The sequence below is a fragment of the Protobothrops mucrosquamatus genome, unplaced genomic scaffold, assembly GCF_001527695.2.
Source record: "Protobothrops mucrosquamatus isolate PMUCROS unplaced genomic scaffold, P.Mucros_1.0 scaffold555, whole genome shotgun sequence".
NCBI classification, from domain to species: domain Eukaryota; kingdom Metazoa; phylum Chordata; class Lepidosauria; order Squamata; family Viperidae; genus Protobothrops; species Protobothrops mucrosquamatus.
This window is the reverse complement of record NW_015386858.1, coordinates 165,331-180,346: the sequence shown is the minus strand read 5'-3', so window position 1 is coordinate 180,346 and position 15,016 is coordinate 165,331. Positions and strand designations below refer to the sequence as shown.

At 36.4% G+C, this 15,016-nt stretch overlaps 1 protein-coding gene across 1 annotated transcript in view; it reads left to right on the top strand.

Moving 5' to 3' along the window:
• The window catches only part of COL2A1 (collagen type II alpha 1 chain), an 83,360-nt gene that overhangs the window by 27,637 nt on the left and 40,707 nt on the right, over positions 1–15,016 (top strand). The window contains exons 16-21 of the mRNA XM_015817125.1: positions 176–229; positions 5,263–5,307; positions 7,918–7,971; positions 12,290–12,388; positions 13,979–14,023; positions 14,223–14,321. Of these exons, the coding sequence (XP_015672611.1) occupies positions 176–229; positions 5,263–5,307; positions 7,918–7,971; positions 12,290–12,388; positions 13,979–14,023; positions 14,223–14,321 (396 nt within the window). The remainder of the gene's footprint in view (positions 1–175; positions 230–5,262; positions 5,308–7,917; positions 7,972–12,289; positions 12,389–13,978; positions 14,024–14,222; positions 14,322–15,016) is intronic.

Here is a 15,016-nt window from a genome sequence, read left to right as displayed (position 1 = left end):
TGTTTTGGTATAGACTAGAGGGTGTCTGCACATCTACCATGGCCAGTGTGAATTTGGTTCAGTGTTGGTGAACTATAAGATAAAATACACAGGCTACTAGTTTTCAGAAGGTAGCTCTCTTGAAGGACAGTAGAATTGTAATACCTTTTTAACTTTTGCCTTTACTATTTCTTAGGGGCCCCGTGGCCTGTCAGGTGAAAGAGGACGTCCTGGCCCATCTGGTGCTGCTGTAAGTATCAGCATAGTTTAAATGTTACAAATCTTGCCACCTTGAAATGTTCTTGAGTGTTTTTTTACAGCTACAGAATGCATACACACATCCATGCCTTCAGTAGAAAATCCCTCCCCTCTTTGCAATCAGCGTCTCATTCACTGTGGCCAATTCAGTGTAAAGAATGAAGCAAAATTAATGCAGTACTATGGTGGCTGTGCATGCAAAGCACATATACTTTTTAATGTACCCTTAGGATACAGTAAATGGTAGCATTTACTGTGCCACAAATAGTGAAACTGTACAAAAGCAGTGTTAATTAAAGGGAAGCATTTCTGTAGAAAACAGCTTTAATTATCTTGTGGTCTGGACCTCAAATATAGAATTAAATTTTGTGCTAAACCTATCCTGGGCACCTTCTATATGTGTGGACCTAATTCTCAGAAATGATTGTGCTGTTTAGAAAAGACTTCGGAAGTTGCTCAGACTGAGGAAGGTTGTAGTAAAAGAAAAGCCAATGCATTATAGGTCTTCCCACCTCTTCCTTCCTTTCTTCTCCCCCCACCTGCTTCTCCTTAAGTATCATACAGTGAAAGGTTATGGAAGCAGCAGGTAGCAAGGGTTGCCATTTTTAAAAACACATTTTATTGTTTTTTTAATTCTTAGAACAAAGTGCTCGAGACACACCGTGGTGCTAGGGTAGTCAAACTTCCAGAAATAAAACCATATATGAATAACTCAAATCAATACATTAAATCTTCCCTCTCTATTTCCCTCAAATAGTATAGTATATTTAAAATAATCCATTTCTAAATTAAATTTCTATGAATCCTAAACCTGTTTTTAAACTTTATAAATTTACGATTATCATAATCAACTTTAACCTTAAATAAACATATTATCACTTCAGGTACCCCTTCCATATATATTCTAGTTCTTAATCTCTTAAATCCTTAATTTTATCACAAGTCTCATTTATTTCTTCTTCCACTACACAATATTTATCCTAAATTAAAATAAAATATTAGTCTACCCTATACATATATAGTCCATCAATCAATCTATCTCTTTAACAAAGCAAAATATTATCAAACCTTAAATCATTTGTCCATTAGGCAAAATTCAATTTTCATCCAAATAATTATCATGCCTAAAACACCCATATTATCACACAAAAGCATCATCTTACTAATTTAGGATACAATTAATTATTAAATCAATCCAGATCTTCAATTTTCTTCATTCCATTACATAGTAGTTTTCATACAAATAAACCTATTATTCCAAGAAGTACATTCTTAGTCTATTTAACATATATATTCTAGTAATCACCCATTTTTCTCTTGCTTCTAACTCTAAATCTTAAACCTTAGATAGTCCATAATTCTACAGTGCCTTTTAATCCATTACATATAATTTAAAATTCCTCTTTTCAGTCTTATTCTGGCCTTCTTTTTGTGCCAGGCAGGTTTCCATAACAAAGCTTCCCTTTCAGCAAATAGATCTCCCTTTGTTGCTTGTAATATCATTTGAGTCAGTAAAAAGCATCCCGTCTTCTGGATTGGGCATCTAGTTCTCTTGTCCTTAAAGCCTCGTTGCTTTAACAGTTCAAATCTCAGTCTTTGATTCTTCTGGTCCTCAAAGATATAGATGAAATGCTTGAAGGTAAAATAGATTCCTCTTTAATCTCAATTGGTTCCTCTTCTAATATATTTTGGTTTATAGAATAGTCAGATGCAGTTTGAAAGTCAGTTTGAGAGTTTGGAGTAAGGCTTCTGGCTCTTAATTCTGTAGTAATCTCTTTCATTTTAGCACATATTTCTTCAGTAGCCTCATAAATCTTTTCCAATATAAGTTTACAGTTTAATTGTGAATAAGGTTTCTCCATTTTAATAGTAATTGAAGAGAGTCCCTTTTATCTTTTGGTGGAGGCTATGTTTAATACAAGTTAAGCAATATCTACCCCCAAAATTCTCACAGCTGCATCAGCTTATCTTTTCTCTTCCAGAATAGTTTGAAGGTCAAGTCCATCTCATCTCCAAACAATAACCAGCAGTTGCAATATTAACTTTTCGCCTTTTGAAGTATAGCTTCTAGGTTAATGCTTCTAGAAGCAATTTCTGGGGAGGCAGGCGACAGCATCTTAACTTGGTGTAAATTTGGATGTGTCTGCAATGCTTAACCTCAAAGTTTATAGGATTAGGAGTGGGAGTGCTCAAAAGCTTGTGATTTTTGGAATAAGATAAAAAATGGCTGGAAGAAATATTAATCTTCCTATCTTTCTATTAGGCATAACTACACGGAAATACGATAAAGGGATATTTTACCTGATGTTACACATTTTCACAGCTGCTAGATTGGTGTATGCACAAAATTGGAGGAATAAAGAAACTCCAACAGAAGAAGAGATTTTATACAAAATTTTATCGTGTGCCGATATGGACAGGCTCACAATGGAAATGAAGGACAAGACAGAGTCAGACTATTTTGAAATCTGGGACAAATTTTATTATTGGTGTGAATCAAGGGGGACTGTTCGGGTTATAAGCTAGTGTTAAGATTGAAATATATATAATTGTATGTTAGTATATAGAGAAATAAATTAGATATTGTATTGTATAGAAAAATATGTATGTATATATAGAGATTAAGAACTATATGTGTGAAGAGGAACAAATTGTTAGAAATACGTAGACTGGAATGTTACGTTATGTCCATTTTTATTTTAACTGTATTATAAATAAATAAACTTTAAAAAAATTTTTTAAAAAAGTTTATAGGATTAGTAGAGAGCCAGTTTGTGTAGTGATTAAGGCATAAGGCTACAAACTGGGAGGCCATGAGTTCTAGTTCTCCCTTAGGCATGAAGCCAGCTGAATGACTTTGGGCCAGCCACTTTTTTTCAGGCCTAGGAAGGAGGCAAGGGCAAAAGACCTTTCCAAGAAAACTGCTGGGACTTGTCCAGGCAATCAGTAGGAGTCAACACTGACTCAGGCATGAAAGTTATATAGTCATGGGATTAACACATTGATTGGACAATAGGAAGGGTTTCTCTGTAGCAAAGCTACTGGAACAGACCTATTCTATATATTTGCTTATTTTGTTCTTGAAGTGTACTGCAAGTATAATGCAAAACAAAGCTGAGTTTCAGGTACAGATATTTTTACAGAGCTCTAAGTTAAATAGTTTATCCCCTTGGTCCATGTCACAGCTCAAAACATTGTGATCCCTTATTTGTCATTGTGCTAACTAAATATTGCATGAAATCTGTTTTGGCTTTTTGTTGCCACATGGTAAAATTTCTCTAAGGGCTATTTTTGGTCCAGGTTCCAGACTGTTTATTTGTAGGAATTTGAAATGTTGAAGAAATTAAGGAGCTTAATTAAGTTACTCAACAATAGTAATTAAGTTACTCAACAATAGTAAATCCAGATTTCCAGTAGTAGGAAACAGTAGGATTTACTGTTTCCTATTACTAAATTTAAATCCATCATATTGAAGAGATGTAAGAAATTGTGGGAAAGTGAGGGACAAGATACATGGTTTATCTGAGAATAGATGAGTCTAGATTTGAGAGATGTGAGGGGGAAAAAAAGAGATTTTGCTTTTACTAACTGACTACAATATATTTGAGAGTGGAAAGTGGCTTTTGAAAACCTACCCTGTTTTTACCTTAAAATAGTGTTAAATATATTTTCCTGAAATCTATGTCATTTTTGTTTTCTTGGTTTTGCCAGCTACATGAAGCTTGGCAACAGGAAAGTAATTTCCTGGTGACTATTTTGTCATCACTGTAGTTTTGGTAAGTTTCTTTTCGCTTACCAAATACAGTTTGTATTTATAGTGCAGGAAAAAACTCAGTTTTTTTAACAATTGTTAAAACAACAACAACAAACATAGGCGAATATAAACTTTTTAAGGAGAAAGCAAATTATTTATTCAAATTATAAACTTGGGGATGTTTAAAAGAGGTTTTAACTAGCTTAAGCAAATAATTCAATAAGATGTTTTGTTTGCAATTGAGTGATCCTCTGGATTTGCTTTTTGAAACCACAAAATGGTCCCTCAAAAGCTCTTCTGAGTTACCCGATGCTTTATCCTTTAAGGAGTTATGTTTGCACAAATTTAGTTTTTTTTTACTATAATTAAAGGAAGGCATGTGAGGGAGGCATGTTTTTTGTTTTGTTTTAAGTCCTTTGATGGCACCCCCTTGAAGGATTTGGATTGTGCTGACAACAGTCACATGACCCTTCGGCCTCACCTTTCCATTTGTTTTCCTGGCCCATTGCCTGGGATAGGAGCAACTAGGCCAAGCAATTAGTCTTTAGTTACAAGAGGGCAGGAATGTCAACCCATTAGCGGCTGAGAAGGACTCCTCACAAGAGGCCCTGCTCAGGATCTGTGAGATTAGAACTACAGACCTGTAAAGTACAATCTTTTCTAAAACCTGTTGTTCAAAGAATAGCCATAGATATGACTCAGTTGTCCTAAATTGAAGGATGTTGTTGTTTCCCATGATTTTTTTCAAAGCTGGTGGATCTTGCCTTTTCTCTTGTGAACCAAAGACATAGATGATTAAAAACCAGAATCTTTTCTACAAGAGTTAGAAGAGTTATATAGAACTGTTAGCATATATAAATTGAAGTTTAAAGAAAGCTAATTTAGACCTTTTTATTCCAGCTGTTGCGTGCCTTGAAAAACTGAGAAGTTGTAGGAATGACCCTCCAAGGTCTTTTCATTGCTTGTATTCTCATGAGCATGTACCTTCTCACATGCTCCATTTTGCCCCATGAGTAAGAGCAGCATGCGAGGAGATTTCTACTCATGGAATAGCTTTCCTCTTCCCTTTTATCCTCCTTGGCATCCTTGCATGCCTCCAACTGTCCAGAGTAGATGTTAGCGTACTGATGGAGAACAAGGGAGGAGGACTCTTATTAGATAACTAAAGGTTTGCTCAGAATTTTAAATCCATTTGGCAGCAAAATTCCAAACATAAAAGTACTACTATACGATGAAATATACTTTTCTGAGTCAGTATTTTGTTCACACAGGGTGCTCGTGGTAATGATGGTCTCCCTGGTCCAGCTGGTCCACCGGTAAGTAATTAAATATTTTCATTTTCCCCCTTCTGGAAAATGATCATGGGATTAGATATATTGTTACTATAATATGAAATAACTTTTTTAAAAAATAAAGTCCTCTCCTCAGTTATACTGGTCATTACATAGTAAACAACATTATATAATACAACCTATCTTTTATACCAAAGACTGCAAGATGAAAGTGTTGCAAAAAGAGAAAAAAAATAAGGTGATATTTATAAGACAAAAAAATATGGTGTTTTTATAATAACAGCAATAATGATAATAATAGGTGCCTTGGGTATAATGCCAAAACAAATAGAGCACCCTTTGAACACCATCAAAATTACAAAATTACCATCAGTCAATTGCAAAAGGCAGCTTTAGTCAGAACAGCTTACATCCTGCAACATTACCTTTAATGCCATCAAAATCAACATCTGCCTATCCTAGATCCTTGGGAAGGACTCATTAGGTGGATAAAAATGCCAAATCCAATTTGAATATCTGGCTAACTGTGTGACAAACCATAATGATTATTAAAGGAACAGGGAAACCAATTCTGAGACGTATATCTGTCACACAAATTGTGAAAGCAGAAGGAAACAGAAGCTGCTCTCCCAGAGGCAAAAAACTATGAGAAATCTTGTTTTTATATATATATATATATTTATGTAACCTGAGAGAACAAGAGACTTTTGCACACTGATTGATGATATAGTTAGAGAAGGAGAAGAGTCTGCAAAAATGGTGTAGGGAGTCAGAGTAGGGTAAGGTTGAACAAGAATAGGTATCCACAAGGATATCAAAATCTGTAAAATAGCAGATGTGGCATTGCAATTCAAGGCCTGCCCCTTTTATATATGCATGATGCAACACTGTGCCTATTATTGTGTCACACACACACACACGTACACCAGTGGACACTGCAGCTGAGAAGAACTAGAATTGGGATGTGAGGAGATGGAGAACTATTGTAGATATCTGAGGAAGATGCCTTATGGTCAAAGCAACAACAATTTGGGCATTTTCCTTTTGAACGGACACAACAGGACTGAGGAATATTAAGGAATATTAAAGCAAGCTGCAAAGAACAAGATTGCTCTAACAAAGATTAAAGATACCTTGAAAGATACCACTTCAGAGTGGTAAATGAAGGGGTAAAAACAGAGGTAGATGATTTTCTGTTTGTTGTAAATGAAGAGCAGCTTGACTTGATAGTAGAAGGGACAGAGGGAAGAAAGGGTGAATAATGACTTTTTTTTCAAAATGTAAAACATTGTACTCACATCTTCAGAATCAGGGATGGAACTGATTTTTGGAACAAAATATTCGATTAAATACTATTTAAAATTTTGAGCATTTAAATAGATTTATGTTTCTTACTCCAGCTTGACTTGTGTAATAGAAGCTGTTTAACTTAGTCATCTTTTATAAAGTAGTTATTTTTACTGGGAAGGAGGATGCATTATTACACAATAAAGAACAGTTATGAAATGTTTGTACTGCAGTAAATTGGTACTGAAGGAATATTATTTTATAATTACTTGATGGCCTTCTATGACTGTTCATGAGTCACTCAGATTTGGCAACAGTTATTCATGTTGGTTTCATTCTTCCCTTTTTCCAAATAATGTTATTAAGAATTATAAATAAAAGAAATAAAAATTAATACACACAAACAAGTACAAAAAGAAAATAGTATGAAAAAGAAAGAACTGAAAAAGAGTAACCTCCCCTTCATTCCAGCAAATAAAAAACAATTTTAATAGCTTGTCACCATCTCTAAATATAACATAATATTTCTTCCTCCCATAGTTAATCTCTTAAGTAAAAAACATAAATCCATAAGCTTCATCAGATGTTCCTTGTCAGCAAAATTTCTGGGAAGGCAAGCAGATTTGACTTTTTTCCCTCTTTTACCGCTGATCAAATAAACCAACTTTATAAATCTTCCCTGAATTTTTATTCAACTATCTAATGAACAACTCAGGAGAAAAAAAGAAGAAAGACTTCAAAGGTAGCTTGTTAGAAACAAGGAATAACAATGATCTTATACTTTGAAACTAGACTGGATCTGACACAGATTCCAAATTCAAATCCCAATAATATCCAAGTCATTTCACTTGGTTATGATAACTATATTATCCAACTCTGGATTTGTGGGCTTTCCCCCTCTCCAGACAGCATCTATTACATCCATGTTTTCCTTGTGAACCTTTCTATATTATTATAAGCATCTTTTTTTCCTGACCAAACTTCTAAATACAAAAAAATTAATTTGGAACAGGTGGAGAACTGGGGCAAGTGAAGTTGAGTGCTCTTTTTTACTAAATCTTTTTGTTGTTGTTAATTGCGAAGTCGTGTCCGAGAGTAACTAAAAAACATCAGCAACTTTATTTCTTGACTCAGTTTGACCAAAGACTTGTTTCAGGCCACAGATACATTGGGAAGCTCAGTTCAGCCACAACTATCCACCTCTGCATTTAAAGAATTCAATTATTATACTTTAGGACTGAAATGCACAACTATTTAAATGAGCCTACAATTCTAAATGGTTAAAAGAATTGAGTTCTGCTTTTTTTCAAGCTCACTAAAACCACTTCTTTTGTTTCTTTTTTTCAGGGACCTGTTGGCCCTTCTGGTGGCCCAGGGTTTCCAGGGGCTCCAGGTGCAAAGGCAAGTCATGTTCAAAGCCAAAGTAATGCTTCTGCAATTGTGTAGCATAAATTGCATCTACTGGTAATCCTCGACATACAACAATTCATTTATTGACCGTTCAAAGTTACAATGGCACTGAAAAAATGAAACCTATGACCGTTTTTCACACTTACGACCACTGACGCATCCTCATGGTTGTGTGATCAGAATTCAAACACTTGGCAACTGACTCATGTTTATGACGGTTGCAGTGTCCCGATGTTATGTGATCACCTTTCATAACCTGACAAGCAAAGTCAATGGGAAAACCAGATTCAGTTAAGTGTGTTACTAACTTAACAACTGCAGTGATTCACTTAACAATTGTGGCAAGAAAGATTGTAAAATGGGATAAAACTCACTTAGCAAATATTTCACTTAGAAATTTTGGGCTCAAGGACTACCTGTAATTCTCAGAGTTCTGTATGCAACTGTGCTAATCCAACACTCTGCATCTTTCATTCTTTTTATTAGTTTATCTGTCTGAAGAACAAGGAAAAGGAAGGAGTTAATCTCCCTGAATTTTTTTTTTAAAAAGAGGGAAGTCTATACTGCATTTAAATTAATGGATCTCTCAGGACCCATCTTTGATTTCGGGGATTACTTCTTTTGGGGCCTGAGAATTGAAAGGAATATGAATTACACTGAAGAATTTGGGGATTCTATCTTGTCCTCTCTTGTTCTGTTTTTATCTGCTTCTGTCGGTGCATAATTTGGTGCAGTGAGATGGAAAAAACAATGAGTCTAGCTATGAAAACAGTACAAGGAGAAAGCAAGTGTGGGAATTTTTCAAGGCCTTTAGAAAATGTCTTGAAATAGTGGCTAATATAAAGCTTCTGAATATCCTGTATAAGATAATGTGAAGACCTTTGAGTTGATGACAGATGAACCAATTTAGACTCTCTCTCTTTTTTTTAGCAGTGATGATTTTGTTTGTAGGGGGAATATCCTTAACAGACTTAAGGCCCATTACTGAATATGTTTAATAATGTGTTTTAAGAGCCCAGGCCAAAATAATTTGTTTTAAATCATGGGAAATTGTCCCGTTCACTTCCTTATCTGGAAGGCTTGTTCAAATATTTATATTGCAATGATTATCAAGTCAATAAGTAGAATAATAATTGAGACTGAAAAATATGCAGGTGAAAAAAAAATCTCATATCCATTTCCTGCTAAGTTTTGCTCTTGCCACAGGTCATCCCGCTCAAACATTCATTTACTATCAGTTTGAGAACAGATGTAGAAATTGCTGGTTGTGAATTTAGGACTAGCTAGCATGCTTAGACACTTTTGTGCTCAGATGGAACCAACTCTTGTAAAAGCTGAAGAACACTCTGTTTTCTGTGTACTATTGGCTCTGTATGTGTATTGCACACACATTTTTTCAACAGTATCTTCATTCCTCAGTGTATTTCATATTCCTTTCAAGAATTCCTGAATATTTGGTTCAGACTGCCTTTTGCCCTAGGCTTGAACAGAACTCAGAATTTTGCCAAAGGGACAAGGCAATCAGAGGATCAACCCTCCAGGAGATCTATCATAATATTATGTGCCTTGGCTCAGCTTCACAGATTTCCTTATTGTAAGGCCCATTAGGGAGAGGGAAAACACAGAGACAGCCGGAGAGAATGGCCTTCCCTTGGGAATTCCCAAAACCACATGGCTTCTGATTTTAGTGTGCTAATCTGCTAGTGGACTGGTTTCTATGGTTACTAGACAGTGAAGGAGGCCATGTGTATATGTGTGAGGGGAGGTAGAGATGGTAGGAAATGAGGCCCCTTGTGCAGTATCCCACAAGAACTAACAATGGGTCTTCTTCAGGAACAAAGTACCCTTGTTATAAAAGATGAAGAAAAGAATCCTTCTGAAGGGAATGTCACAGATAATAAGATGGGGTGAGGGAGGGGAGAGGAATATTAGCATTTTGCATTTTAGGAATGGTGTTTTCATCCGGAGTTGGGGGAAAAGCAAGAATGGAAAAGCCTAAAGGTTTGGTACGAAATAACAAGAGAGTATACAAGCTTTTAGGTTGTTCAGAATTCTTTATTAATTGATCTGATCCAAAAGAGGATGGGAAAGAAGTGGACCAACCCAAAAAACATGCCCTGGCCAAGTGTTTTAATTTGAGGTTTTGCAATATAAGGAGTAAGATTTTAATTGTTCAAATTACTCACAAAAATCAGGGTTTCTCCCCTCCCCCCCACCTATCACCTGAGGCATGTTTTAGAATTCCTTTCCTTGATCAAAATATCAGAGCTCCTTATCCAGAAACCACAGTAATCTATTATGATTGCTTGGTTTAATTTAATTTTAAATAAAGAAATATTTCACATCACAGCTAATTTATTTTTTAGCATATGGCATAACATGGACTAGCAATATATATTAACATTTCACTTAGATTAGTAAAGCACAATAAAATATAAATGTCAAAAAGATCTAGGTTCAAATATCAGTATCTAGGCCATCTAACCATTGAAGTGCAGCACTGTTTATATTTTAAAAAAAATCAGATACCGGACCGGCATATGCCCTCAGCTTACTGCCAGTCACAATATGATCTACAATTTGACGTGGGACCCCCACAATCACACTGAGGGGAGAATATTGTGCCCCGTTTATACAGAGAGTCCCAGCAGATGCTGGGTGAGGTGCAAATCCTATTCAGGAATGTCCATTGCTGACGTGGTCGTTCAAAGCCTGGCGCCTTTTTTGTGGGGTCATATATAGGTCTACCTATGTCTGGGCGTTCAGCAACCCATTTGGCTTTCCATTGGGAATCGATGTTCAAGTGGTTGGGCAGATGTTGTGCCAGTGCCAGTGGGGGCTTTCTGCATTTGAGTCTTCCGGCTGATAAATGTAGAAGGTCGGCTTGTACCGGTCGGAGTGAGTTGTTCATACTTTTTCTGTATTCTCTCACTAGTGCATCTTGCCTTCGTAAAGCTGGCTGTGCTATATGACTCAGAACAGGAAGCCAACAAGTCAGGATGGCTTTAATACATACGCTTATAATCCTCGTTGAGTCTGGCGTCTAACTTACTAGTATAGCAGCTGTTAAACCACACAGGGGCACAGTATTCTGCTGCGGAGTAGACCAACCCTGGTGCTGATGACCTGAGGGTAGCAGATGAAGCTCCCCATTTAGTTCCACACAATTTCTGGAGTGTGTTGTTCCCAGTAATGATTTTTTTTCCCCACCGTATTCTCTAGATGTATCTTATAGGAGAGAGTCTGGTCCAATGTTACTCCAAGGTATCTAGGATGATGATTATAGGGGAGAACGTTGTTGTTTCAGTAGACCTTCGGGGTTTCATATGCTAGTTTGTTGTTAAGATGGAAGCATGTAGTTACCGTTTTGCTGGTGCTAGGAGTGAGCCTCCAGTGAGTGAAGAATTTTCCCAAGATTTTAAGATCTTTGGACGGGAGGCTGTCTGCCACTTCCATGAGTTTTTCTTGTACTGCTATGGCCAAGTCATCAGTGTATTCAAATTTGTGTCCTAGCTTCATACCACTTTATTTGTCCTAGCTTTATACCACTTTACAGAAAAAATGTGAGATCTAAGGGGGGGGTCTCCTTTAAAGAACAATGCAACCAACATAGGACGATTATGTAACTTCTGAAAATAGGGGGAAATGGAAAAGAAAACTATTTGCCCCAAGTTGCAAGCTCTTCTTATAAGATACTGCCTGACTATTCTTACAGGTCACAAAGAATCTAGCAGTTTTTTTTCTGATGATATTTAAATGCTTATTAGTAGTATGACCCAGGAAAGCCTTTGATTGTCCAGCAGCAGGAAGTGTGCAACTACCATCAGTTCTAGGGCCTATCAATTCTATTGGACTATGCAGGCCACGTGGAAGATTATACTCCAGTGGTGGGTGAGGCCATGGCCCATAGAAGTGAGTTTTTAGGAGCTTTAAGAAGTGCCTTAAACATTTGCAAGACTTAAGGCAGCCCCAAAGGTGGTTTTTCAAAAGGCAACTGGACTTCCTTTGTTTTTCTTTGAAAACATTTTGCTTCTCATCCAAGAAACTTGGATTGAGACAACCATGATCTGGAAGACTGACAATCTCCATAAATCATTAAGACAGTCATTCTGCCCCTTAAACTCTTCTCAGCCACCCAGTGAAAAGAACCTCAAATGTTTGTCTCTGCAGCCACATTGAGTGGCAAAATAGGAATGGTGGTGGGTCATATGAATGCCATGGTCTGCCCTTTTTCCACCCTTTTCTTTATGGATATCTTTGCTGGGGCTTTTTTGTAGTAATTCATGTTCCTTTCTTTATATCTATTCAGGGTGAAGCTGGTCCCACTGGTGCTCGTGGCCCTGAGGGTGCCCAAGGCTCTCGAGGTGAATCTGGATCCCCTGGTTCTCCTGGACCTGCAGGACCTTCAGTAAGTATTCTGGATCTTAAAATAAGTTCAGGATCCAGAATCTTTGAAGATGTTTTAGTTCACACATAGGCAATCTACAACCAATGGGTTGCTTATAATCCTTGGCCATTTTCTATGTAAGCAGGAAGGAGACCACAATATACATTTTTTTTCCTGCTTTTTGTTTGATCAGCCATCATCTGATGATTGGGAATAATGGCTGTTCTTGCTGCTGTTAATATGTGAATGAGCATACATATAGACTCAGACTTAGTTGTAGGTGAAATTACCCTGGTTTGTAATTGGCAAATGCTCCCAGTTTTGATGGACCTTAGTTTAGTGAACTTTGGATGCAACACTAAAAATCTGTCCATGCACTGTGTAGCTTTATGCATGTGTAAAGTCTCATCTGCCATTTTACATTTGTGCAAAATTTGTGAAATATGCAAAATGCATATGCATAAAATCCTATTCCCATTTTAAGCTTACATAAAATATATACAATATACACATCTAAAATGTCTTTTGGATTTAACAAACATTCTGCTTTAATAAATACTTTGCTTCTATTAATCTGCTAAATCTCAAGTTTATTGTATCTAGAAATATGTCTTACCATTTGGCTCACAGTACTGAATTCTAAATTCATAAACCACTAACAGTGTGCACAAGATTTCAATGCTGGAATAGTGCCTTGTTTTTTTATCTGGTCCATCAAAGTCAAATGTAATATGTGGAGCCTGTGCAATATATTTCACCCATTCCATTTCTATAACAGTCACCTACAAAGGTTTGTACAAAAACCACAGTTATCTACACGTTTGCACACTATCATCTTCACTTGCCCACGATGATCTAATTATAAGAAAATAAAATGTGCCTACAAATGTCTCTTTTGTTTGTCTCTTAATGAGATACAAATTATAGCATTGGCAAGAGTTTTGGAGAATTCAAGATAAGAACTAACCTCCACTTTTTTCATATTAGAAACTCCTTGAATTTTTGTAGGGACTGAGGTTTTAGGAAGCAAATTCTAATGTGTTTTATAAAACCATAATAACAAGTTAAGCTGTAATTGCAAATTAAATAATTGTCCATTTGATATGGTTTACTCCAAATTATTTTGACATATTTCAAGACCAGAACTTTTCTATCCATTGCTGTTTTGGGTTACTTCACCTTTATCAGACTATTAGTTATGGTGAAAAAACCCTCATTTGATACAATGTCCTTCATTTAACAACATGTCTGTGAATAACTTGGGAAGGAAAAATATGTGATAGATGTGCTTTAAGCCACCTGTTTATAGTTTGTTACTGTAAGAGCCATTGCTCTCCTACAATATTAATCAAACATATTCTAATCAAAAGATATGTATAGGATAATTTTGTGGGTTTCAATTAAGTCACATATTAGGAGTAATTAATGTGTTTAATTACTACATTTTATATTTTATAATGACCTTTGATAACTTGACTGAAGAGAAGGAATAGTTTACCAATTGCTTTGCTTGCAATTTAGTAAAGTTAAGCAAATTATTTTCTTGAAATCTCTGAAATGACAATGATTTTTTAAAAGGTATTTTGCTCACAGATTTCTTCTTGCTTTTAGGGCAATCCTGGAAATGATGGGATCCCTGGTGCCAAAGGATCAGCAGTAAGTAGCAGATTAGACGAATATAAAGGCAAAGCTAACTGGAGACTGTGGAAGACTTGAGGAACATTCACATAATCTCTGGTCTAAGTTACCTGTCAAAATTCTGAACATCAATTGTGATCTTTCTGAATAGCCTGCTGTGTCTCAATCCACCTGCATTTCTCATTCCTAACTCTGGGTTTCTTGGTTCGATTAACAGGGTGCTCCTGGCATTGCTGGTGCTCCTGGTTTTCCTGGCCCACGTGGACCACCTGGGCCACAAGGTGCAACAGGACCTTTGGGTCCCAAAGGTCAAGCGGTAAGAAACAGATATAGGGATAGCGTGAAACCGTGACATGCCTGGTACTCTGATTGATTGCTCAGGATCCTGCCTCTTGCATCTGGGGTGCCTTCATTCTGGGTGATTCATATCATGGGTGCTTCATTCTGAGGCTGTTCTGGATGGCTTCTTGTCATGCTGATCTTAACTGGGATTTGGCATGGGTGGTTAAAGAACAATAACCACTTTTTCATAAACTTTGCCTGCCTACAGTAACTATTATAATGATTGCCACTTGTCCATTATTTCCATAAAGTTCTACATGTGAACTTAAGAGAAGGGGGTGCAATTTTTCTCTACTTGATTGTTTTGGACGCATTTGAAAATGATGAGAAATATATTTGAGTTTCTCTAAAACATGGCAAGGAGTAATGATTTTTTTTGTGCTTTCCTTAACTTTCTATGAATCTCAGAAAACAAGGAGAAAAGAGAGAGAGAGAGAGAGAGAGAGAGAGAGAGAGAGAGAGAGAGAGAGAGAGAGAGAGAAATATCCCTTAAAAACATGTGTGACAATATGAAGTATTGCTAAAAGAGCACAAAGAGACTACAGAAAATGTAATTAATTCTCACCGTACGTGAGTTACATTTTGGGAAGATGACTGCTGGAAAATTCAATCCTAAACAAACATACTAAGGAGAAAGTCATCTTGAGCTCAAAGACTTATTTCTGAGTT